Source organism: Scardinius erythrophthalmus (genome assembly GCF_964197995.2).
Source record: "Scardinius erythrophthalmus genome assembly, chromosome: 22".
Classification (NCBI taxonomy): domain Eukaryota; kingdom Metazoa; phylum Chordata; class Actinopteri; order Cypriniformes; family Leuciscidae; genus Scardinius; species Scardinius erythrophthalmus.
In genome coordinates this window covers 3,550,087-3,577,299 of record NC_138242.1, presented here as the reverse complement: position 1 = coordinate 3,577,299, position 27,213 = coordinate 3,550,087, and the positions used below count along the sequence as shown (strand labels likewise).

The window sequence follows — 27,213 nt, the reverse complement described above, 5'->3', positions numbered from 1 at the left end:
CTGTAAATATATAAAAATATATTTTTGTGAGTGGATGCGGCAAACTCGCAAACATAAATGGACAACTTTAAATTTTAAACTTTAGATTTTTTTGCTCCCTCAGATTTCAGATGTTCAAATAGTTGTATCTCGCAACAATATTGTCCTATCCTAACAAACCATACATCAATGAAAAGCTTGGGTACACATCTTTATGATGTATAAATCTCAATTTAGAAAAATGTACCCTTGTGACTAGGTCTAGGGTCACATATTTAAACGTCTTTACCTTGAAAAAAAAAATCTTCATGCCTTAAAATAGCTTGAATATATTTCTAAAACCCTTTCTTCATTTAGTATACGTGGTTCTGTGAACATGCAACTGAGCCCTGCCTCCACTCACTCACAGCAGCTCAGAGATCCATTTATTGACGATCACACGCTGATCTGATCGTTTTTGAGACTGTCTTTGGTTCATTGCAGTTTTAAGAAGAAAATACTCGGCAATGGTGTTGACTTGTGAATTTGCACATGGTTTGTTTTAAAGCATAATAAAAACACCACATAGACATACAAGCAACATTAAAAGCTGGATTTTCACCACAGGGGGACTTTAAGAAAGTGTTTTGAAACAACATGCATTGCTGGAATGTGTGTGACTTTACTTGATTGTGGATTTAATGGATGGATGGGCCTATAGTAATGGCCAAAATTGATGTCTAGAGAGGATATTTACACAATATTTGCTTTTAATGGCACTTCAGGCTCTATTAAACAATCAAAATATGAGGAGTATGTTTTAGTGTGTTAAGGTATTAAAATGACAAAATTATATGGTAAAAAAGGGTTCTATTTTATTATGTAACAAAAGGCATAGAAAACAAAAAGCTCAAGGGAAAAAAGCATAAATTGACTACAATGTAATCAGTTATTAATATTTTATTGGTTCTCCCATGTTTTTGATTACAACAGCCATTCTCCTGCTGGGCTTCATTGGAAGACCTGCTTGACTTGCAGACATATACAATCCCCAATACCTTTACGTTTCCCATGCCATGCTGCCATGCATGCATTTGGAATTAAAACACTCCAGTTGTCTCAAAATATACAAATAATTCCCCAAAAATTACAATAAAAAAATATTATATTCAGTTGGATTTCAGAAAGTGGCTATGAGATCATGTCAATAAAACCTTGTTAGTGAATACGGGAAGTGAAACTTGACACAATGACATTATCATTTGACATAAATGAGAAGTTAAGTTGCCTTGTTCCGCGTATTTCACCTAAAATTCATGAGAAGTTAGTCAGATTCTGGGTCTAACTGAAAGGCTATGAAGTTACGTCTGTGTGATAATATGTTATTGGTTCTGATTCTGAGTATTGTTCAGATGAATTGGGTTTACTCTCAGGATCACCAATGGCCTCTTCACACAGTGTGCAACTCAGACAGACTCACGGTGACCTAAAGAAGCTGCGGTGAGATCAGTGTCACACACACTGTCAGTGAGATATTTTTAACAGAAATTGATACTTTTATTCAGCATGGATGCATTAAATTGATCAAAAGTTACACTAAAGTAATGTTACAAATTATTTCAATTCCAAATAAATGCCGTGCTTTTGAACTATATTGGTCAAAATAACTCTGGTTATTTGAAAAAGGGTATCACGGTTTTCACAGAAATATTAACTGTTTTCGACATTGATAATAATCATAAATGATTCTTGAGCAGTGATTTCTAAAGGATCATGTGACACTGAAGACTGGAGTAATGATGCTGAAAATTCAGCTTTGATCACAGGAATAAATTACATTTTACAGTATAATCACATAGAAAACAGCTATTTTAAATTGTAATAATATTTCACATTTTTACTGTATTTAATGTTTTTTTAATCAATGAAATGCAGCCTTGGTGATAATAAATCTCACCGACCCCAAACTTTTGAATATGGTGTATACATTCATTTGCACATTTCTGAATGTTGCTTGATTGAGAGATGTTAATCTTTTACATCAACTAATGATTTCTTATATTCAATTCAAACCGCTCAGTTTATCTTAAAATGTATTTCAAATTGCCTTTTTTTCTGATTTCAATGTTTCAGACCCTTTACAGGATGTGGGATTTACTTTCCTGCCTTGCCCTAACAGATTGACTGATCCTATGACAATCAGATTGGCCCTTATTCTGAGTAAGATCTTACTCATCTTTATTAATATGATCATTTCTGATGAATGAAATCAAGCCTTGAAGCAGTAACTGTGTGTTCTCTTACAGGGCAGTCCATCGATGAGCTTTATTCATCAGTTGAGCTGCTGCTAAAAGACATCCATGTATTCAGTCGGGACGAACCCCTCTGTCTTCCTCATTTCCCACGGTTCACTTTTTGTGGAAGCAGGAGAGGAGGTGAGCACAGGAAGGTTTTGGTTGTGTTTGTCATTTTTATGATAATATGAAATTATTTTTTTTATTTCTCCAGAACTCATCACCATAGAATCATCATTTAAGTCAAAAGTAGACCTTCCTCTAAAGGTTTGGCTTTTACATTCCATTTAAACATCTATGCTTTTATTTACTGTGAGTATGGATCTGAAATGTCTTTATTGCATTATGTTTCTTCCACAGGGTGATTTTCATCTTAACCTACATGCAATAAATCAAGATGGCTTCCAGATTGCCTGCGTTAATGCAACTATTTTCCTCCATAGTGAAAACTAGAGGACCTGTTCTTCAGAGTGTCTGTAGAGCGTATTCTCACATTATGTTGAACTCAGATGTTATATTGCATTTTAGCAAAGGTGTTTAATCAAAGTTAATTGTGTTGTTCCTCTTTGGGACATTCATCATGCATTCAGGATTTTTGCTGCTTTCAGATGATTTCATACTTTTGTTTCACCCTTGTTAGACCTTTAATCTTAAATAAAACTTTGAAAATCCATTAGTCACTATTGAATCAAAATCAACTATTCTTTTTGTGTGTGTGTGTGTGTGGGTCACCGGCCAGTTTGACGCTCTCGCTGGTGGCGGTGTGAACACACAGTTATGCAAGCGCGTTTAGAAAGGATCGAACCAAAAGAATGATTCATTCACGAATGTTTGGTATCACTGGTTCAGTCGACATAAATTCGGGACACATATAATAACTGCTGAAATATTTGCAGTTATATTCGTAATATTCGATTGTTTCTCAGGTCAATCGGGGCGAGTATCAAATTCAAACTAAAGTAGCCGCACCACCAGGAAAAGAGGAGGAGGCAGTGTTGCCAGATTGGAAAAGTCCAAGTATCGTACCAGAAGCTGAAAATTATCGTACACGAGTCAAACCTGTACAGAATACAGCTATTTATTGTCAAACAACTTTTTGAAACGACATGAAGGCACACTAGCACACACACGCAAGGTCTCTCGCTCCCTCTCTCTACACGTTCTTCCCCCGGTAGACGTAGAATCCAGAGCTAGATCAATGAGAAGCCCTATGGTTACAGCGACCATCATTTGAAGTGTCACACAGTTCTGAAATTATCGTACATTATAGGATTTTTTCCATTATTGGTCAAATTTATCGTACAAATACGATAATTATCGTACATCTGGCAACACTGGGAGGAGGGAGGTTGGTGCCGTCGGGCCGGATGGAGATGATTGGCGGGCCGCATTTGGCCCGTGGGCCGCCAATTGAATAGCCCGGTCCTATAGGCTATGCAATGAACACTGATCGAATGTGTTATTCTCTACATTTCATTTCGACTTTTTTTCTCGAAACGCAACGACTTTACTCTCGGGGCCCTATCTTGCACCCAGCGCAATTGACTTTGTACACCGACGCATGTATCATTTCTATTTTGCACCCGCGCAAAGCGCGTTTTTCCCTCCACAGAAGCACGTCGCTAAACTAGGGAATGAACTTGCGCTCCCTGGGCGGTTCAGCGCAAAAAAGGAGGCGTGTTCCAGCGCAAACGTTCCTTCATGCTATTTTGCAGGTTTAGAAAACAATTGCGCTATGTAACGGGGTTTAGATGTTACGGGAAGAAGGAGGCGGGAACCGGCGAACATTCAACATATTTAAATAAATAAATACACCAATACAAAAATGAAAGTAAAAGCCAGCAGCCCCTCACGGACGACTGCTGGCAACACAAACAGAAACAAAACATGAACTAAAAATCAGGCCTGTCCTCTCTCGCTCTTCACTGTCGTCGCTCCTCCTTTATGCCTCCGCTCCTCCGTGAGAGATGCGAGACCGGTGCGTCTCACAGGTGTGGCTCATCATAATCACGCCACCGGCCTCGTGCCGTCCTCCCACGGCCCTCGACCTCGTCCTGCTCGCCACACGCTACTAACCAGGAAAAAATAGTTTAAAGTCAGTGGCGCGTTGCGCATGTTATTAATATGCTTTTTTAAGGGCGCATGCTTGGCCATAATCAATGTAGCGTGTGCACAATGCGCACCTTGATTCTCTCATCTACACAGAAGCAGCAGTTTTCATTTTTGCAAATCATACATTATTACGATAGATAGATAGATAGATAGATAGATAGATAGATAGATAGATAGATAGATAGATAGATAGATAGATAGATAGATAGATAGATAGATAGACAATTTATCATAAAAGCATACATCTAGCTTACACATTTACCCAAATTATCATACGCCTTTTTAACCAAGTTAATTTGGGTGTGTTTCTCCATCCCCAACGTCCCTGACGAGAGTGTTGCTCTCCTTGGCTGTGAACCGCTCCTGGCGCGCGCCTGGCAAATCCACCGTTATAATAGGAATCCGCTTTAGAACAAGCGCGCCTGCTCTTAAAGGGAATGTGAGATGACGCTCTGGTTTATTTCACGTTACGCCCAAACCACACCTATGAGTAATGAAGCTACTTCAGACCAACCCATTTTAGATTTGCGCCAGGCGCAAGAGTCATTTATCCCGCCGGGAAAATAGCAACAGCGCCAAGACCCGTCCACAAAGTTACTTGCGCTTTGTGCTTTGACACTTGCGTTGCAGATCGTTAAAATAGGGCCCTCGAAATGTAATGAGTTTATTCTCAAGATTGTATTTCGACTTTTTTCTCGAAATTTAACACGTTTTTTCTCGAAACACAATGACTTTATTCTCAATATTTAATGAGTTTATTCTCTAGATTGTATTTCGACTTTTTTTCTAGAAATTTAACGAGTGTAATCTCGCATTATGTCTTTAATCTTGAGATGTTTTTTTTTTTTATTATTGCTTGGCCCTAATCCTCTTCCGTACAAACCTGCTCAAGTGGTTTCGCGCTATTTTTGAATCTGAATACGAAGCAGTCACGTGACTGTGTGTGGAAACGAAGCTTCAGACGTCACAGATCACGTGGTTATGGAAAAACGAATCAAGCTCCAATACACTGCTTCAGTGTGTGATTTTTTTTGTTTTTTTGATACAAGCTTCGAAGCCTCGGTGCCGAACATCACATCACTAGTTCCAATGACTCTGGCTCTGGCTGTGGCTGTACGCAATTGGATAGTCCTTCAACCAATCAGACCAACGATCCGGGTGACATACTTTGCAGAGCAACGCGAAAACTCCAGGCAGGAAACGTGTCAGCAAATGTGTTGGTTTGTAGCATTGATCAACGGTTTGCAGAAGTAGCAATGGCATCAAGTGATTTTTGCAGGACACATTCAGAACTGTTCTGCTGGAGAGCAAATGCAAAATATATTTTTTGTTTAATATGTGCAGCACACAGCTGACCCAAAATGTTGATTATAATATCTAGCATCAGAGGGGAAAGAGATGCCTTGCTGTGGGTGTAATCGGGGCAGGTTTGGTTAGTCGAATCAGCCTGACGTCTAAACTGACACTTAAAGAACAATACAAGCATGAATAACTTGTTGTGATGTCCAGTGGATAACTGTATATTTGTGCACCTTACTTCCAAAAATTAGTCTATTGTGTTTTAAATATAGGTGTATACTTTATATAAATATATAATAAAGGTGACATCTAGCATTTTTTTTATGCTGCACTTTATAAGGACTCCATACAATTAAGAAACATAATCATTACATAGAAGGGTTGGAACTAAATCAAATATTTCAGTTTCACTTGCATTATGGACATCTCTTACGAAACAAAAATATATCAAGTCAAGTCAAGTCATCTTCATTTATATAGCGCTTTTAACAATGTAGATTGTCTCAATGCAGCTTTACAGAGATAAGCGTATAATTTAAGGTAACAGAGATTGTTTCGGCTTTACAGCAGAGTTAAGTTATTTCCATCTAAAGTTAGTTTTGATTGATTTGCTTCCGTCGCAACGATCAAGCAATGTAGCCGCTAAGACGACACCATTCCCTCTACACAGACTTTAAACGCGAACCTGTGAGAAACGCTGATGGCGTTCACATGCGCATTTAGAATGGGTTCTATAGTTATGTGCGTTTGAATATACGCAGGTTAGGAATTCCCTACAAGCCAAGCCTAAACAAAGTACTTGTCTTTCCTTATAAATTTTGAAAAATAATTTTATTTTATTTTGTTCCTTTGGGGTAGGAACGCGAAACGAATTTTCCCGACAACGCCTTATCTGTATAGTGGTAGTGGGATCCTCCATACGGAGAGACTAGTTGGCACTTCAGCACTGCGTTGTCATCGGTCCAGGCGAAGGTCCTTCGTCAGATCTGGATACGGCCTGGATCCGGCAGGCTGCAGGAAAACCTCGGGATAAACACAGACACTAAAATTAGCGTAGATGCCATCCTTCTCATGATGTAACGAGTACATCAGGATTTTTGGGAAGTGTTCCTGGTATGGTAATATACTGCAAATATATATAATGCGATATATTCTATGCAAAAATGCAATATATGGGAAACTAGTGCTTATAATTTTCAATATATCGCATAGACATATGAACTCATATGTCCTCATAGACCTGGAAAAAAGTGAGGAAAATGAAAGACAGCTCAGAGTTGTAGCAAGACATCTTAAGGAAACATGAAACAGTTTTCAAAGAGAAACTTGGAAAATTAAAAGGAGCCACTGCTAAGATTCATGTACCAAGTAATGCAAAGCCTCATTTTTTTTAAATCAAGTTCAATGCCTTTTGCCATGAGAAAGAAAGTTGAAGCAGAACTTGATCGCCTGATTAAAGACCATATTAAAGAGCCTGTGAAATTCTCAGAGTGGACAGCACCTGTTGTGCCTGTTTTAAAACCAGATGGGTCAGTAAGACTTTGTGGAGACCACAGAGTAACCATTAACAGAGAGTCGTCACTGCAGCAGTATCCCATTTCTCAAATGGAAGACATGTTTGCAGTTTTAGCTGGAGGTGAAAAATACAGCAAGTTAGATATGAGTCATGCATATCAACAGATTTTGTTAGATGAGACGTCAAAGCCATATGTGACCATGAATACACACAAAGGATTGTTCAAATACACCAGATTACCTTTCGGAGTTAGTTTCAGTCCAGCAGTCTTCCAGAGGACCATGGAAAGGGTCCTGAAAGACATTACAAAGGTCACTTTATATCTGGACGATATCTTGCTGACAGGACGAGATGATCAGGAGCATTTGAGGACACTGGATCAAGTGTTGCAGCAGTTGGAGGAGTATGGTTTGAGGTTGAAAAGGGAAAAGTGTAAATTCTTGGAAAAGGAAGTCATTTTCCTGGGACACAAAGTGGATGCCACTGGTATTCATCCAGTTCCCGAAAAAGTCCAAGCAGTTCAAGATGCACCAAGACCGATGTCAGTAACAGAGCTGAAAGCATATTTGGGACTGTTGAATTTCTATAACAGGTTTCTGCCAAACCTCTCAACACTGCTTGCTCCATTGCACATGCTTTTGAAGAAGGACGTCCCCTGGTTTTTCCCCTGGAAGCCTTTAAAAAATCCAAAGAATAATTGGAGTCTAACAGTGTGTTAATCCCCAATGATTAGAAAAAAGAATTAGTGCTTTCTTGTGATGCATCAGCGTGTGGGAGCCGTGTTAGCACATCGTATTGCAGATGGAATGGAGAGTTTGTATCACAAACACTTACAGTAGCAGAAAAAAACTACTCCTAGCTGGAGAAGGAGGGTTTAGCTGTAGTGTTCGGGGTAAAGAAATGAAAGAAACATAAATATCTGTGTGGCCGTAAATTTGTGATCTGTACAGACCATAAACCTTTACTAAGTTTACTGAATGAACTGAAAGCTGTTCCACAGTCTCTCAAAGAATTATGAGATGGGAAGTGATGTTGGGGGCATATGAGTATGTCATTTCTTACAGAGCGGGCAAGGACAATGGAAATACCGATGCCCTTAGTCGTCTTCCTGTTCCAGAGATTCCAGAGAAAGGATCAAAGGAGGATTATGTCTTGATGTTGGACAGCGTTGTTTGTCCTTTGGACGACATCAGAGCAAATCAAGCACTGGACAACTCGAGATCCTGTCCTCTCTAGAGTGTGTGAGTATGTGCTTAAAGGTTGGCCTGATCACAGTAATACAAATTAATTTGCACCTTATAAACAGAGACAACAAGAGCTCAGTGTTCGAGACGGGTGTGTGCTGTGGGGAGTCTGCATCATCATTCCAGAGCAAGGATGTTCGGGGTTGCTGGAACAGGTGAGACTTACCTGTGGTGGCCAAATTTAGATGCTGACATTGAGGCCTGAGTAAAAGATTGTACTGTGTGTCAAGAGAAAAGCACCTCTGGGTGCACCACTTCATCTGTGGGAGTGGCCATGACAGCCATGGAGATGAGTGCATATGGACTATGCTGGGCCATTCCTGGGGAAGATGTTTTTAATCTTAGCTGATGCCCATTCTAAGTGGATTGAGGCATATCCAGTAAATTCAGAGACTACTTTTGAGTGCCTCAGAAAGAGTTTCAGTACCCATGGCATTCCTGAAATGATGGTGTCTGATAACGCTCAGTGTTTTTTAAGTGAAGCGAGCAAAGAATTTATGTCTAGGAATGGAATACCGCATGTTACTTCTGCCCCGTATCATCCATCACCCAATGGTCTTGCTGAGCAGGCAGTCCAATCTTTTAAGGACCTCATGAAAAAAAGTTCTGGGAACACTATGGAGAACAAGTTTAGTTGTCGTATTACACCCCAATCTATCACAGGATTGTCACCTGAAGAAATGATGATGGGGAGGAAATTGCAATGTACTCTAGACAAAATGCACCCTGACTTCATCAGCAAAATTTAATTGAAACAACAAGTTCAAAAAGAGCAAAATCTCGCTATTTTGAAGTGGGAGATACAATGTACACAGGGAACTTTGGGTATGGACCAAAATGGGTACATGGTGTAATTCAGGAAATCCCAGGACCTGTATCCTATAAAGTAGCAATAGAAAATGCCCAAATAGTGCGATGTCATGTCGATCAATTATTCAGTCGACAACAAAAAGAGATCCTGACTAAAGACTTTCAAGCTGCCTTGGGTGTTCAACATTATGATTCTGATGTTGTGTCAATGGATGCTGATATTAAAATGCCAGAATCACTCAGTATGTCGACAACACTTGAATCAATTCCAACTTCAGATAACTGGGAGCCTGAGAAATTTGAAATCTGGGTGTCAAAGAAATCAATTGCCAGATTCAACCAGTGCTCAAAAAATGCCTGAATTGACTCAAACTGCAGATAGAAAGGACCCTGAGAGTGCATCCTCTGGATGTCTACAACGTTCAGTAAGAGAGAGGAAACCACAAGCATATCTTAAAGACCTTGATACATAAGAAATAGTGTCATCAAAAAAAACAGTAGAAACTATTGAATGCGTCATCGTTAGTGCACTCGACTGGCTTGCAGGGGGATCGGTGTTTGAGATTGACTTGGAGCAAGGCTGTTAAGCACAATTTATACTTCTGTGTCGAACTCACGCCATAGCTATGTCGTAGGCTGTGTGTAGCATGCATACCCCTCAGCGTGCCCTGACATGCACCTCTCCAAAAATGTAACAACGCGTCAATTCTATGCGGACCGCAAGCGCTGTGATTGGTCTGCTTGAACCCCTCCTTCGGGTTTCACATGCTCCCTCTGCATGTGTAATTGCGTGTCAACGCAGACAATGACTCAGAAGTATAAATGAAAACCAACGCGTTGCCTACAGCATAGAGGCTCTGGCATAGGTCCGACACAGAAGTATAAATCAGCCTTTAGAATTGCAGTGTGAGTTTTGGAGGCGGAGCAATGAAGTAGGGGTGTGTTTGTTTGGGTTGATTTCAAATATCAACATTGGCCAACAGCATATTTCAAAGCTCCTGAAGACGAAAAACCTGCCCTTAAAGAGATACGAGATAATGTGAGGGAGCGCATAAAGACCTTGCACCGAGCAGAGTACGAAGGGATAGAAGGAGGCAGGGAAAGGAGAGGATCAAGTTCACAAAAAAAACTTCAAGTACCTGTCGGGGCTCCTTGAACTTAAAAGATCAGGAGTGCTAAAGGCCCAGTAGGAGGCAGTAGAAGAGCACCTCCATAAAGTGCACAGTGACCCAAGGCAAGAGGAAGAACTTGACCTGGAAGGAAAGCTGTGCAGCCCAGTGGAGCCGACGATCTCCTTTGATGACGGAGAGCTCAGATGGCAGGAAGTCAACAACTTTAACCGAAAGGCCAAGGGAAGATTTGCACTGGGGCCGAATGGAATTCCGTGCAGAGTTTAAAAGAACTGTGAGAGGCTGAGGAGACGTTTTTGCAGGCTACTTAAGGTAGTGTGGAGGAAGAACCATCTGCCAGACAGTTTTCTTATTGCCGAGGGCTGCTTAGTCCCCAAGCAGGAGGAATCCCCAAGCAATCTCGCTGTTGAATGTGGAGGGGAAGGTGTTCTTCGGAATCTTGGCGAAGAGGCTGACCCAGTTCTTGATTAACAACAAGTACATTGACACCTCTGTACAGAAAGGCGGAGTACCAGGAGTCCCCAGTTGCATCGAACACAACAGCGTCATCTCCAAGATCATCAAGGACGCTAAGAGGAACCAGGGAGATCTAGCAGTCCTGTGGCTTGACCTAACGAATGCTTATGGCACAGTGCCGCACAAGTTGGTTGACCACACACTCAAAGCCTATCACGTCCCCCAGAAGGTACAGCTGCAGAAAAGTACTGATCTGGATGTACCATCTCTGAGATTCCTTTATGGACAACTTGACAATCACAGAGAGGTCATTCCCTGAGGGCAGATGGATCTTGGAAGATTTGGTAGAACTCACCACAGCAGCTAGGATGGAGTTCAAACCCTCAAAATATAGAAGCTTGGTCCTGAAGCGGGCCATGTCCAGGACCGCTTCCGGTTTACGATCGGTGAAGATACCATCCCAAAAGTTACAGAGAAGTCAGGCCAATGCCAGGCTTACCTAAGTCTGCTTGGCAGGGTGGTTGTGGAGGCAAAAAATTTGGGCTTGGGAGGAGCTTGGTGAAGCCATGGAGAAGGACTATCGGTTGGCCTCGAAGAGATTCTGGCGCCTCAGGAGAGGTAAGCAGTGCCCTACCAACACTGTTTACAGTGGAGGTGGGCAGCTGTTGACCTCAACTGGGGATGTCGTTGGATGGTGGAATGAATACTTTGAGGATCTCCTCAAGGATCTCCCCACCGACACGTCTTCCGTTGATGAAGTAGTAACTGAGGGCTCGGATGTGGAGTCATCTATCACCCAAGCTGAAGTCACAGAGGTAGTCAAGAAGCTCCTCTGTGGCAAGGCACCGGGGGTGGATGAGATCCGCCCTGAGTACCTCAAGTCTCTGAATGTTGTGGGGCTGTCTTGGCTGACACGCCTCTGCAGCATTGCGTGGTGGTCGGGGACAGTACCTTTGGGCTGGCAGACTGGGGTGGTGGTCACTCTTTTTAAGAAGGGGGATCGGAGGGTGTGGTCCAACTACAGGGGGATCACACTTCTCAGCCTCCCCGAGAAAGTCTATGCCAGGGTACTGGAGAGGAGAATACAGCCTATAGTAGAAACTAGGATTCAGGAGGAACAGTACGATTTTCGTCCCAGTCGTGGAACACTCGACCAGCTCTATACCCTCTACTGGGTTCATGGGAGTTTGCCCAACCAATCCACGGTCCCTGTACAACCAGAGCACGAGCTTGGTTTGAATTGCCGGCAGTAAGTCAGACTTGTTCCCGGTGCATGTTGGACTCCGGCAGGGCTGCCCTTTGTCGCCGGTTCTGTTCATAATTTTTATGGACAGAATTTCTAGGCGCAGCCAGGGGCCGGAGGGTGTCAGGTTTGGGGACCACACATTTTCGTCTCTTCTTTTTGTGGATGATGTTGTCGTGCTGGCCCCATCAGAAAAGGACCTTCAGCATGCACTGGGATGGTTTGCAGCCGAATGTGAAGCGGCTGGGATGAGAATCAGCACCTCCAAATCCGAGGCCATGTTTCTCAGTCAGAAAAGGGTGGCTTGCCCACTTCAGGTTGGTGGAGAGTTCCTGCCTCAAGTGGAGGAGTTCAAGTATCTTGGGGCCTTGTTCATGAGTGAGGGAAGGATGGAACGGGAGATTGACAGACGGATCGGTGCAGCTTCTGCAGTAATGTGGTTATTCACGGTGAAGAAAGAGTTGAACTGCAAGGCTAAGCTCTCGATTTACTGGTCAATCTACGTTCCTACTCTCACCTATGGTCATGACCTGTGGGTCATGACCTGTGGGTCATGACCGAAAGGACAAGATCCTGGATACAGACGGCTGAAATGAGCTTTCTCTGCCGGGTGGCGGAGGGTGAGAAGCTCTGTCAATCGGGAGGAGCTCAGAGAAGAGCCGCTGCTCCTCCACATCAAGAGGGGCCAGCTGAGGTGGCTCGGGCATCTGTTCCGGATGCCTCCTGGACGCCTTCCCGGGAAGGTGTTCTGGGCACGTCCCACCAGGAGGAGACCCCGGGGAAGACCAAGGACACGCTGAAGGGACTATGTCTCCCGGCTGGCCTGGGAACACCTCGGTGTCCCCCCGGAAGAGCTGGAGGAAGTGTCTAGGGAGAGGGAAGTCTGGGCATCTCTGCTTAGACTGCTGCCCCTATGACCAGGCCCTGGATAAGTGGAAGAAGATGGATGGATGGATGGTCACATGTGAATAATTGTGGAATCATGGTGGTTTAAATGTATTGTCTGGTAGTTCTTTGGTTAGTCAAGTTCAGTTTAATCTCTCTAACACCCTGAATCCTTCTCTTACATGTCTTCCAAACCACTTACTGTCAAGATGGAGACGTATCACAACCTACTGGCATGAAGCACACAAGACCTGAGGTTGCATTAACTATAAATTATCTGTAGTTTACAGATTTTTAATCTTATTAATCTGAATTGGAAACCTGGTGACAAACCTGGGTAACTAAGAGACCCTTACATTCTGAATTTTGCATTTTGTTGTGCTGTTTATGAATTTCTTTAAAAGTGCATCTATTATAAACATTGCTGTTTTTGTTTTATTGTATCTGACTTGCAATGTTGGATCTCAATATTTCAACCCCAATTAAAAGCTTAGTCACCATGAAACGATAACAGCACTTAACAAATGACAAGACTTTCTACAATCCAAATCCAATCAATTCCTGATGCATATACATTAGGTCCAGCTCTACAAATTATTATTTTTTTTTTTTTTGGTGAAGCCGTTTCACTCGGTTATACATCACAATAGGGAAGAAAAGTCTCCATGCCGAATTTAGCAGGACGCATCTCAAATTTGTTGCTCAATTACAGATTCTAATAGTCTTGAAAACTCACTATTCGTGTGTATCAGGTTACAAGATTTGCCTGATTGCTGTAATTTTCATTGTGGATGGCCACACAATATACCCTGATAAGGAGAAATTTTTGCTTCAGGACATTTCTTTTTACTTTGGACAGGGTTTATAAAGTCCCATTGTGTTTTGCCTCGAGTACAAAGCTAGTTCAGTAGGCCATTACGTTAAGATAAGAGGCTTATTCCCATCTCAGAGAGGGAGGCTACCTACAGACTGTCAGTTTTTGGGATTGACAATTGCATTTACTTATAGGTGTATGAGTCTCGAAATGTCCCATTCAAACAGAATCTTACAGTAGCATTTTAAATTCAGTCTGTATGAACGTTCAAACGGAAGTCAAGCCTGTATTCGCTTGCCAGTAACCACACTGACCAAAGTAATATCAAAGATGGTGGTGTCCATGAAACTAAAGTCTTATCTTTTTTGGCACGAGAAGAGTCCAAAGCGTGCAAGTTCATCTGTCAAATCTTCATTAACTGACAGCAGCTTTTATATTAGTGTCATGAGAGCCAAGCATTTGAGTCGTGCGTAGAACACAAAACTGACAGAAGTGGCTCCTGTGGAGAACAGTGACTGGATCTAAAACCTAAGATGACACACAGCTCATATCTCCATCGCTGTAAGTTACCGAATACACACATAAAACCAAAACACACAGTAGACACATGTTTGTGCAGCATAGAGCAGCTCTCTCGCACTGTATGACGTACGACATGACAGATAACTAGTTGTCCAGTCCAGTTCTCTTCACACATCACAGGTTGTGAGTTGTGAGTCTTGAAAATTTACGGGTGTGAGTTTGGTTATAGAATGCGGTTGTAAATAACTGAATTGTTTCTAAACGTAACCATATTAAAAACTCTACTACAGGACTGACCACAGTACTCTGTTGCTGTGTGAATGTGGCTGGAAAGAGCCTGTGTAAGACTCAATGGTCATCTCTAGGGCGAATGACATTCGAATGAGTGGGCGAAAGAGTGTGATTTACGTGAGTAAGAGAGGGAGTACTGGTGTAAAGACCACACATTGGCCCAATGACAGAAATCCAATGGTATGGGCGAAGGGATAATGCGTGTATGTCTTTTCAGTGCTCCAGTGAAGTTCACTTAATTTATTGGAATTTAGTTTCAATATTAGTTTAGCTTTACGCTTAATCTGACTCCAATTTTAAATAATAATCAAATTTAGATTGTGTTTCTTATTAGAAAATAACTATAAATATTGATTATGAAGTAATTTAGATCTTTGATTACTCTGGGTATCCCATCATTTCAAATATCCGTTCATTAGGGACCCGATGCAGCACAGTCATACGCCCCAGGTTTACGTGGATCTCACGGACACAGCCTCGCCAGTCTGATTTGGTCAGAGGGTGTAGCGTTTGCTAATACCTCTTAAGTCGGTTGCCTACTGCTCACTCATACAAAAAAAGTGTAGTTTATTTAGCCATTTCCGTACAACTTGCCAAGTCAATGATAGACAGAAATCAAAAGGTCTTCAGATGACGTGCCTACTGCTCTGTTCATATGCGCCTTTACTTTAACCTATCCTGGACAAAGAGCTGCGGTAGCACAAGCCTCCTCATAATCTACTAAAATAATGATTTCAAGAGAGTCCAGGCTAAATCAAATATAACAATTGATTTGTCAGGTAAAAATTGTATCATGCCAATTACACAAGCAAATGATTAAAAGCCAATTCAGAAATAATAAATACATGACATCAATTACTCAAATATGACTCTAAGAGTAAGCAATGCATTCCTGACAGAGACACGCAGTGTTGTGTGAGTGTGTTCTAAGTGTAAAACTTGGTAAACACTGACACAGCACTGTGTGGGGGTTTTCCTGGTTACAGATTCCCCAAGACTGCTCTGTCACCTACCCTTAAATACCCAGACCAGAACAAAAGGGTTATACCAATATTTTTTTTAGTTGTTTTTGTTCAATTCATGTACCCCAGGGGGTAGCACCTGGTTTCGGGGGAGAGGAGAGCCATCTTGAAGAGACATCACCCAAAGAGAACAGGTCTCCTAAGTTCTCAATCTTTCTCATTATACCAATGACTGCAATGAAATTAAGACCATTTTACCGATCGCACTGAGACATTTAAAATGATACCAAACATGAAAAGGAAAAACAATTCACAAGATACATCATAATGTGATATATAGACAATCTCAGTGAACTTTTAGTGACTTGACTCAGGGTGAAAGGATGGGAGGAGGGAGAGGGGGATGCAGAGAAGGAAAGAGAAAAGTTTGGACAGGACAATGTACTGTGCTCTTTCTTTGCAATCTTCTGTCCAGGGTGCGTTTTATTGCTTTATTGCAGGGTGAGTTTTGTCTTAGCAGGAAAATCAGTTCTTACACTAGTAATATTCCTTCCACTCTGTCCTAGTTTGGCCCCAAACCAGCCCCCTTTCTCTTGCTCTCTATAAGCATAGTGCTCTACTGATACCCTGATCTTTGCCCTTAGAGAGTAAGAGAGACTGAACGTGAAAAGTTCAAGCTGGCAGGCTGCACATTACTCCATAAACTAAAACAAGAGGTGTGCTCAAAATGTTGGTGACTGAATGCGCCGCCTTTGTCATCAGGAGTCAGTTTGTGTGAGAGGATTTGTGAAGCTCGGTCTGGCAAGTCAGGACAAGATTCTGGCTCAGTAGGCCCCAGTTTGAGTAACTCAAACATATGATTGGTAGGGAGGACAGATGCGAGGTGGGAGAGAATGACTACTCTGAAACTCTTCTTTTACACCAAGATCTTGGGATGTTTAGTTTCCGGGAGTGTAGCTTTTTTCCTCTACTGCCTCGTCTATCTGTATGACTTTCTAAAAGCCATTCAAGACCTCATCCCAGCAGGTGACTAAGAACAGTGAACCAAAGGGTCGCTACATGCAATATCTGTTTGCTTTTAAAGTGCATTTTGTCAGTTTGGCTTGGAGCTATTGTCTGACAGCCATCCTTGAAAAGCCCAACCCACCTCGGCTCTGTCATTTGCATCCCAGAAGCCAGGCCAATTACTTTAATTTGAGCGCCTACTGAATGTAGGCTAGCTAGAGGCATTATATAAGGAAGGAAAAGCTCTTGTAATGTCAAGGTTTTTGATTAAATCGTGCATTGGTGACTTGAGTTTGTGGCTAGAGGGGGATGCTTTGGCTTCAGGCCCAAGTTTTAAGGTAAATTTAGATTAGGAATGCTTCTCCACTAAATAGTCAGGTGCTATTTGTACTATTTGGCAGTGTCATATGTGTGTCCCGTAAAGTAGAGGGAAGGATAAGCTGTTGACTAAATTTCAATTGTCGAACTGAAACCAACTTTTTGCCCGTTGTGTAGCATTACAAATATTTTGGCCAGCTAAACGTTTAAACCAGCAGTTCTCAACCTTTTTGATTCCCAGAAACAATCCCCAACACTTTTTAAATAAATAATTATAATTCAAGTTGCAATAATTTAATTGTAGAGTTACAATGTAGGGGGTGAATTAAAATAAGAAATACCTTGTTTTTTGTTTGATTTAGCTTATTTTTGTCACTCATTAGGTTGCAGCAGGGGGACACACGCTCCAAAGATAATGAGTGTAGTGGTACAGGCCAGGTACATAGAGCGACAGAGAGAGGCGGGGGAGCCGAATCTAAATGCAAGCTTGTTGGGAGAAAGTGAAGAAATGAGCGAGAACCGAAAAAGCAGCAGTATCTGGCTGCATTTCAAAGCTATTAGAGACTTCCCAAAACCAGGACAAATAATCACAGAGAGGAGAAATCACATCAGCCCATCCAAGCTGAGGCATCTGATATTTAAGTTTTATTGAAATGTGAAATAATAGTAACTGTAAAATAATAGTAAACACAAATGATTCACAATTGCTAAATTAGTCTAAAATAGAAGTCTGATACTAAATGAAGAGCCATTTGGGAGCCATAAGAGCCGGCTCTTGTAGGGGAGCCGTGCAGCAAGAGCCAGACTTCCTGTCACTAGCAGAGATGAGGTGAAACAAGATCCAAATGCAGCAGTCTTTATTTTCAAACTAACTTAGATCTTTACAGAAAAAAAACAAGTTGTAGAAACAGAACAACCTAGAATCAAGACATCAACAGACTGAAACACAGGGCTTAAATACACAGAGAACAAATCAGGGAAACTAGACACAGCTGGGACAAATGAACTAATTACGACAATAATTAACAAGACAATAGGTGACAGGGATTAAATCAAAGAAACGCATGGGCAAAACTGGGTGTCACAGGCAAACATAACATGAACACAATCACTAAACGTGACAATTTTAAAGCGTTCATGTTGAGGCCTCCTAGTTGGCAATGAGAAGCACTGGTTTAGACTGATTTTAACTATCTAGTGTCAAAACGATTATATTTTTGCCACTAGAATCATCTCTGCTTCCCCAGAGTTTGACTTGCTTTTACAAGAATGTGCAAGAGCCTCTTTCTGTCTTGTGTGTGTGTGTGTGTGTGTGTGTGTGTGTGTGTGTGTGTGTGTGTGTGTGTGTGTAGCATAGTGAGAGCGATGGGGGGGAACAGATGCCCCCCAAATCCATGGCATTATAGCAGAGAAAATTAACAATATAAAGCGATTAATACAGTTAGTATTATCTACCCCAAACAAAACACATTTTAATGATTGCTACAGATTTCAATGGATGTCACTATTTATTATAGTTCTCACACTTGCTGATATAAAAGTTTTTAAAAGTCACCAAAAACCTCTATGATTAATTATATGGAACAAAAACCCTGCTTTTTTACACACACACACACAAAATCAAGTTCCACAGAAGAAAGACACCTGGGTTTCAAAAGACATGAGTTGAAACATTTTTTGAGTGAACTTCTGTATGGTGAGGAGGAGGAATTTGCTCTAAATTAAATGTAACATTTGATTAATTGAATCTCTTTCAAAAGAACATTGATAAAGCAAAGCAAAGAAGCTGGAAACTCTGTTTTCTCTTATTTTCCCCTTCCTTCTCTTGTTCACTCTTGGCGGTCATTGAGCTTTCAATATTTCAATTTCGAGCTGATTGGTGACCTGTCTCAGTAAAGGGCAGTCTAGAGACGCCATCAGCACCTTCTTTCCAGGAGTTCGAGGGACAATCGACACTATATATTTCACTGAGCCTCCAGGTAATATCTGGCTGCAAGTGGAAGACATAACAGACAAAACATTTTGAGAATTCAGCCAAAGGTGTATTTAGTTTTGTACTCGCAACATAAACAGGATCTTTCACACAAAAAGATAATTATTAATAAAACAAGATATGAAAAATGTATATGGACATCTACAAAAATAAATAAATGTGTCTTTGTATATGTATGGGCATGTTTATGGGTGTGTGGTGGAATAGTTGACAAGACAATTTGCATTTGCTTTATTTCAACAGCCAGGTGATATAAATATGAAGTTTACCTGTAAGATTTCATTTGGATTGGTATCAGACCAGGTCCATCAAGGCGGAGCTGAACATTTTGCAGGATGAAATTAAAGGGATTCTGGAAATCCACAATGATCATGAGAACTTTACCAACTTGGGGGGTTCCAGTCATCTGCGGATGAATTATATTGTAGAGCACCAACAAATATTTAGTGCTTTTACGTAGCTCTCTGTACATGTACACAGGAAAGTTTGGAAAATCTTATATAAAATAACATTATAAATATGTGACCAGGATTACATAAAATAAGTCAAATCTGCAAAAAGTGTCAATATCAGTTCAACTTTTGAAAAAATGCATCTCGAGATCTTGCGTTTTTTCCCCATTCCACTGCCCGTGTCTCGCGTTTTTTAAAGCAAAAACGCATTTTGTGTGAACAAGCCCTTATTGTGTTTTTATCAGTACTCTTTTCAGTTGATGCAATAAAAATAATCTTTCGTTACGTTTTATTCACACAACTCCCATCAAGCAGATGGCAGCTGACAAGTGTCTACAACAGATGCGAGTGAGGTGACCATTTATAATCAGTGATTCTTTCCACGTTGGATGTGGCGCAACATGACAAATCCATGACAGTAAACTCATGCCACATCCTATTTCTAATGTGCTCTATGCGCTTGAGCTCTTTTTGACATGTAGGGCAAATTAACTTGCAATGTTCGCTTTTATCTGTCCAAGCTTTAATGATAGTCATGTTCTTTTTTTCAATAAAGTTTAATTTTAGTTAGCTTCTTTCTACCATTTTTGTCCTTCAATAAATAAATATAGGTTAGGGACAACACTGGATGAGTAAATTATGACGGAATGCTCCTTTTTTGGTTATCCTATTAAGAACACATATACATTAACTAATTTCTAAATAAATAAATATCAAATTCAAATCAGAATTTTTATCATATTTGATATCTGTATCAATACCAAGCCCTACACACGAGTTCCCTTAAGAATGGTTATTGAGGGTATTTACCGTTAATGTGAGTTTAGGAGGCTGGAGAGTGACTACTTTCATTGCGCAGAGGGACATGTCGGTTTCCTCAATATACCCGTAGACCACAAAGAGCAGGTTGCTCTTTTCCACCAGGTACGGTGTATACTCCTTAGCATTGATATCTACCGTCAGGGACTCCGCTGTAAAGATATTATAATCACACTGTAGTCAAACACTAATCCATTAACAGTGTTCCTAGAGTTCCTTAGAGCTGTTATAACTCGATCTCAAAGTAATGTGCAGTTTTACTGAAACAGTTGTGACTCACTCTTCGAGGCTTCCACAGTTGCAGATTTGTTTTCAAGTTTAAAGGTCGTGCTGACGACGCCCGTGTAAAACGACACACAGCCAGTGATGGCAGCATTAATGGTGCAGGTCTGGCTGGTCTGGTTGTTAATGTTCAGCGTCAGCTTGAAGTTGTCGCCCATTTTGACGGTGTCGGTCTGGAGCTCGATGGTCACTCCTGCTTCTGGCTGTGGCAAGTAATCCCCGGTAAGCATGCCAGAACGCAAAGCATTCTGCCAGGCCTCTCTCTCCTTGACGGTTTCTAGAGTCAGAAGGTAAATTGTTGGGATTTTCCATTGCTTCCCACAACATCAGTCAACCTACTTTTATTTGGCATCCTTATGGAAGTCCTTTGAATATTTAAATTGCTGAAGGGCTGAGTCTCCTAAGTGACTCTAGAGAGCTTTTGAGTTATTTAAACCAGCTGTGTTGTTAAACTGTCAATCTGAGAATCCAGAAGGCAACACAATTTATTTGGACTGCCCTTGAACATCAAATGACCCATGCAGGATAGATAAACATTCAAGGCTTTTGAGATGTTTTAACTTTTAGACCAAATGAGGTTGCAAACAAAAGGTCGGTGAACTCACCAAATTAATAAACCAAGGCCCTTGAACTGCATTCTACCTGTCAAGCAGGCTAAAAGATTATTTCTAATCACTTTCTAGTCACTAATATAATTTTAAACTGTAGCTTCTCCAAGGCTTGTGTTCAAATTTATCTTCCAACACTTAAAGGATTCATTTTTCTCAGGAAACCCCTGTAAGCTACCGTGATATCCGGAGTTCACATGCGGAGTTTCAGTCGTATCAGAGTTTGAATCACATAGCTGCAATGATCTAATGACTCCTGATCTAATGTCACATCACTTTTTAATTCTGTAGACTGATATGGAATGAAACTTACTTTCTGGGTATTTATAGGTAGAAGTGACGTTCTCATAGTTGCTACTGCCTGTTTTTTTTGTTAAAATGAGCTTTCCAACATACGCGGTGTCCACATTGATAACCTTCATTTTTCCCTGCTTATCAGGCTGATGGTATATCACATCACTGTTCACCTGAAGACAAGAGAAAGTAATATGTTTTCATGTCCATTTGCTTTGTACATTAGCTAAGATTTTAATGTCTTGTAAATTAAATCTAAAGGTATAAATATCAACGAAAATTGACATTAGGGATGTGTCCGAAGCTGAATACTATGTTTGGTAAGGAAATGACGTGTTCTACATGGTGATGGAAAAAAATATGAGATGGGAGGAAAACATTTTTTTCAACTTTGGTAACATTTTAAAATACTGTTCCTTCATTAATGAATAACTACACAGGAACACATGAGTAACACACTATTAACATTCAAGTACCTACTATTAACTAACAAGAAACTGATTAACAAACTAGTAAGTAATAGTGCGTAGTTGAATGTGGTAGTTCACTATTAGCTAATCAATAACTATTTTTTCATACAGTACCTCCCAGATAACTACTATATGTACAGGTTCAGAATTAACATGAACAATGCATAATTTATAATAAAAGGTAACGGTAACCAACTAGTAATGACTCAAGTGTTACCACATATTTGGATCAGTATTCTAAAGTGAAAAACATGATAACTACCTAATATTGACTGAAGTCATTGTAAGCTTTTGAGTGTTTTGTAAGATTTTGAATAGTAATACCTTCCGATGACACTTTAGTCTAATTTAGTCTAAGGGACAATTAGTCAGTACTAGTGTGTTCCCGTGATCTTCACTTTAGAATACTGATCCAAATAACTAGTAGTTCCTTTAGAAAGATGTAGAAACCCTTGAGTTATTACTATCCAAAACCTTACAAAAACCTCAAAAGCTTACAATGACTTCAGTCAATATTAGGTAGTTATCATGTTTTTCACTTTAGAATACTGATCCAAATTATTATTAGTTCCTTTAGAAGGATGTAGTAACACTTGATTCATTACTAATGGGTTACCATTACCTTATATTATACATTATGCATTATTAATTATGAACCTGTATATACTAGTTCTTAGTCTTCAGTGAGGTATGAAAAATAGTCGTTACTGATTAGCTAATAGCGAACTACCACATTCGACTATTCACTACTTCTCACTAATTCATTATTCAGAGTTTCTTGTTAGTTAACAGTAGTTACTAGAATGTTAATAGTGTGTTACTCATTTATTCCTGAGTAGTTATTCATTAATGAAGGAACAGTATTATAAAGTGTTACCCAACGTTTTTATGTTCGCTCTGAATTATATATTTGGGTAATTATATTGTATATAATTTGAGTGGCAGTACTGACCACACGTTTTACAAGATAAGATCTGTTGTGCACCAAATCCTTCGACAACATCCTGTCAGTCATCTCTCTTCCTACAATCTTCATGTGATAATTGAAATCAAACCAACTACCGCAGTTAGCCATGATGTCCCTGTCCCCTTATGTCCCTTTGGGGGCTCCATAGAATACGCTATTCATTTTCCGTGCCTTTCCGATTTGGATTTAGGCTTCAGGCATCTTTCTTACCTCTGAAAAGACAAACTTTGAATCGAACGGATAGCTGAGCTCTCCCTCTTTGATGGCATTGACAGACGTCGGGCCACATCGATAAAGACCTGAATGAAAGAAGGAAAATGACTTGTGTATAACTTATATTTCTGATGTGCCAGAAGTCATGGCAAGGATCATACCATCACTGGTCTCCTGAGGGGTGGAGTCGATCACCTGCCAGCCTGAGAATTTTCCCGGCAGATCAGGCCTCTTCATGTACACCTCATTCCAGCAGTGGAAATTCCTTTAAGAAAAACTAAACTGTATTACTAATCAACCTGTCAGTTTTATAACATTGGATTAATAGTGCATTAACTCCATACTGAAAAATCATGCAATGTCTGAGATAAAACTGTGAATTTTATTAACCAAAGAACCAAATTTTTGCAGTATAGGAGTTAGGACCACTTGAATGTAACACTATTTGTGTGTCTCACCAGACTGAATCTTTAGTTAGGCTTCGGTCTAATCTCCCCAATTTGTCCAGCACGATGTCTGTATTCAGTTTGCCCATGTTGTCGTGAGCAGAGTTGAAGTTGGTGATGACGCGTGTAGGGATCCCAAGACAGCGCATAACTGGGTGGAAAATATAAGGTAAATGTGTTGTTAAATGTCACATGCCTACAAGGACTTCATTCAGGAAATGTTTTAAACTATCATGAAGAAATTGTTCTCAAACAGACGCCCCAAATAATGTGCAGTGGCCATACTCACGAGTGTTCAGCACGCCGGCAAACACCCAGCACTGAGCGAAGCGCACAGGCTCACCACCGTCTTTGGCATATTTCAGCAGGATTTCAGGACTTCCGGTCCAGGCAGTCGGTGATGTGCCTGCGGAGTAATCGCCACTCCAGTTGCCAATCAGGACGCCATCATCATCATTGGCGTTCATCTGAAATATAACACCAAAAAGCATAAATAAACAACATGTATTATATGTATGTGTATTCATGTAAAATGGGTTTGTGGAATTGCCCATACTTTGATTACTAAATATAAAATCATACCAGAGCTGATGCTTGCCGAACAATTTCAAGGGCTCCTCCACGGTAAACTAGTGGTACTTTCCCAAAATCCAGAACAAAAATACAGGCATCCAGAACCCCCTGTTCAAACTACAGGAAAATACATAAGAAGTTAATTCACGGGTGTCAAATCCTGGTCCTGGAGGGCCAAAGTTTATCCAAAGCTGCTTCAGGCAAGCCTTTAAGGTCAGCAAAAAATTGTGTAATGCTGTGGAGGAGACCAAAGGCTTTTTTTTTTATTGGATGTCAATGGAGGGGAGGCTTCACATTTAATGTGAATATTTTGTCAGCTTATCGTTTAATGAATGGACAGTCCCAATTGCCCCCTATAAACCTTGATCGCTATTCCCTACGTCAGTCCACTTATATGGTTCACTTGAAGGAGTGAATGAATACGAGAGAGCGAACTCGGACAGCCATTGAGTGCACATCGACTGTACACTCGTTATGGCGGGGCAATGTGGGATAGAATGAGTGCACTCGATAACGTCCACTATGGTTTCGGACACCACTACAAATGATGAAAAGCGGGCGATTTTGGATTCAGCTTCAACACTAATCAAACACACCTTGATAAGCTAATCAAGCCTTGGGGCTGTTGATGGACTCCATCTATGTCTCCATCCAAATACTTGTTGCTTTGCTGCCTTATTAGCAATGACTCTGCAGGCAGCGTTTGCACAAGAAGGCACCTCAAGAAACTGATTTCAGACAAGCTTCTGAATGGGGGGGGAATGGAATTCTGCCAACCTGTCCAAAGTTCCATGAACACGAGGTAACATAATTGAACTCTCCAATGTAGATGGTCCCCACATCATTCATCACATACTCCTGTCGGTCGGTTTTACTGGGAATGTACACCTCATCCGCTGGATAGAAAAACATACAATATACATCCTTCCTCAAAAAATGTAAGTTTGCTGGATGTGTGCACTAAAATCCATGCTAACATCCATATTTACAAAATAACTACAAATTTATATTTACAAAAACTTATTTGACGTGGCATCTCAGGAGAGAGGAAGTGACTATTGTTGAGCCTGGGTTATCCCAAGGTTTTATTTTTTTTCTCCATTAGGTCACCTGATGGAGTTTCAGCTCACCATTAGGTCACCTGATGGAGTTTTTCGGTTCCTTGCCACTGTTGCCTTTGGCTTGCTCAGATGGGGATATTTTGGGAATATTTCATTTAATTTTATCAATCAGTAAATTTCACTAGAAACAAACCTTGTTGTATTATTTTAATTTAATATTGTGAAGCTGCTTTGATACAATCTGTATTGTGAAAGGCGCTATACAAATATACTTGACTTGACTTGACTTGACTTGACGTGGAAAAGTGCTTAGTGCCATGTCAGGGTCTAAGCAAACGTACACACTTTTCCTTGTGGCAGAGAGTATTTGGAAATCTAAGCACTTCTTGCCGCTCACCGTTCTCAAGTTAAGGTTTTGGACGTTGACTGGTGCTGTTTTATATGTTAATGACATTAATTAGGTGCCTTTTACCAGGCAGAGATCTGATACCATTCAGTTGCTCACAATTTCAACAATAATTGTAAAATCAAATGTAGGACTGTTTTCTGTGCAACATTTTATAAAAGGGGCCTCTTGATTTCTATTGGTTGAGCCACGTTCAAAGCCGTTGTAAATTACTCTACAAACATAGACCTGTGACCTCATTACATCAATATTTAAATTATATTTGTATAGACTATCCATTTTATAAAACCAATAAGCCCTGTGAAGCCATGGTTTATACAGTAGTGAATTTAGAACAGCTAAGGGAGTTTTCTAAATTCACTGTAAACCATGGCTTCACAGGACTTATTGCTTTAGGCAGGGGCGTAGTTTGTGGGGGGGTTGGGGGGGAGATAACCCCCTCAATATTTAAATCTATGCATTACATCCCCCCCAATATTTATACCACGATCACATGAAAAATATGCAGACCCAAACTTCAACCCCCCCAATGTTCAAACCAAATCTACGCCCTTGGCTTTAGGCGTAACTGTTTTACTCACCAGGGTCCCAAGGATTGAACAGCACATAGACATCGGTTTCAGTGTTCCTCTCAGTGCGCCGTTTTCCCAAATCACTCACTACTACAACAAAGATTTGAAACCGGCCAATGATGCAGCTGGCGTCTGGTGTTACGCCAACGGTCACATAATTTCCTTGTGTTTCCACCACACGACTCTTCCAGCGCACTTCGGGTTTCTCTTTACCGATGGGCAAAATGATGTAGGTGCCATTTTTTTCATCAGGTGAACTGCCTGTGAAATGAGCAGAACAGCAGATATGACCTGTGTTAGACTTTGGTGATGTTTCATGTAGCCTACTAATGCAATGTTCTTCATTACAGATGTACTTTATCATGCATTGAGATTTTTTATTGGATGCAGAATCTCACCAATCAGGAACTCCAACTCCACATTGTCCTGCTGTTTATTGAAGTCCCGGTCAAATTTGATGATGATGGTGAACTCTTTATTCCTGCGCACGATGAGGTTGGAGCTCACATACTTGTGAGTGTTGTGGTCTTTTTTGTTCTCCGTCGCACGCATGTCAACGCTCAATACTGAGAGACTTGCAGCTTGTGTTTCTAGAAGAAGAAGAAAAAGACTTGCTGACAGACTGTGGTAAATAATTTTGGTTAGGGCATGTTTAAATGCAAACACAGGTAAGACTTTACCTTCATCCAGAGGTCCCCTTGGCCTCAAAACATCAAAAGCCACAAACTCAGATGGATTATACTCCTCTGAATTTGATTTGGCAAAGGAAATACGGCCGCTTACCGAGGGCAAAGTGAGGTTGGGTTGTAATGACATGATGTATACAAGATGCCTTGATGCTTGTCTGGAGAACAGATCATTTTAATGTTAGAAATCTACTGACATTATAGACTGCCCATTTGGTAAACATATTAGATATATCAGGTGAGGCATGGCAAGAGGAAAGCACAACTAAAACACAACCAAACTTTTGTATTAATGCTAAAGAGTCATTAAAAGCGTAGAACTCACGGTGTGTGTAGAAGATTAGATGTTCTGCTGAGGTGAGGAGGCTCCAGGCTGATGTGCTCATGAAGAGCCTCATGCTGATTAATAAAGGCTCAGGACTTCCTCTTCCACTGGAGAAAAACACATCCATGGAACCAGAGTGTCCGAAGTCGAGATGATCCCAAGATCAGGTCAGTCCGACATACAACTC

At 40.7% G+C, this 27,213-nt stretch overlaps 2 protein-coding genes across 2 annotated transcripts; one reads left to right on the top strand and one right to left on the bottom strand.

Moving 5' to 3' along the window:
- Positions 1 to 1,337: 1,337 nt before the first annotated feature.
- Positions 1,338 to 2,924, top strand: LOC308682412 (lymphocyte antigen 86-like; the record flags this gene model as incomplete). The annotated part of the gene is given in 6 exon segments (XM_081352122.1): positions 1,338 to 1,445; positions 1,449 to 1,458; positions 2,092 to 2,178; positions 2,265 to 2,393; positions 2,467 to 2,519; positions 2,613 to 2,924. Coding segments are annotated over 6 exon segments (480 nt in total). The 3' UTR covers positions 2,706 to 2,924.
- Positions 2,925 to 18,701: 15,777 nt separating this feature from the next.
- LOC308682411 (coagulation factor XIII A chain-like) lies at positions 18,702 to 26,831 on the bottom strand (the record flags this gene model as incomplete). Its single annotated transcript, XM_081352121.1, has 14 exons — positions 18,702 to 18,849; positions 19,122 to 19,258; positions 20,115 to 20,275; positions 20,404 to 20,682; positions 21,327 to 21,480; positions 22,955 to 23,043; positions 23,119 to 23,222; positions 23,416 to 23,554; positions 23,693 to 23,870; positions 23,986 to 24,093; positions 24,754 to 24,872; positions 26,025 to 26,276; positions 26,414 to 26,605; positions 26,696 to 26,831. 14 exons carry the CDS (start codon positions 26,829 to 26,831, stop codon positions 18,702 to 18,704), a joined length of 2,196 nt encoding a protein of 731 aa, XP_081208247.1.
- Between the last annotated feature and the right edge of the window lie 382 nt (positions 26,832 to 27,213).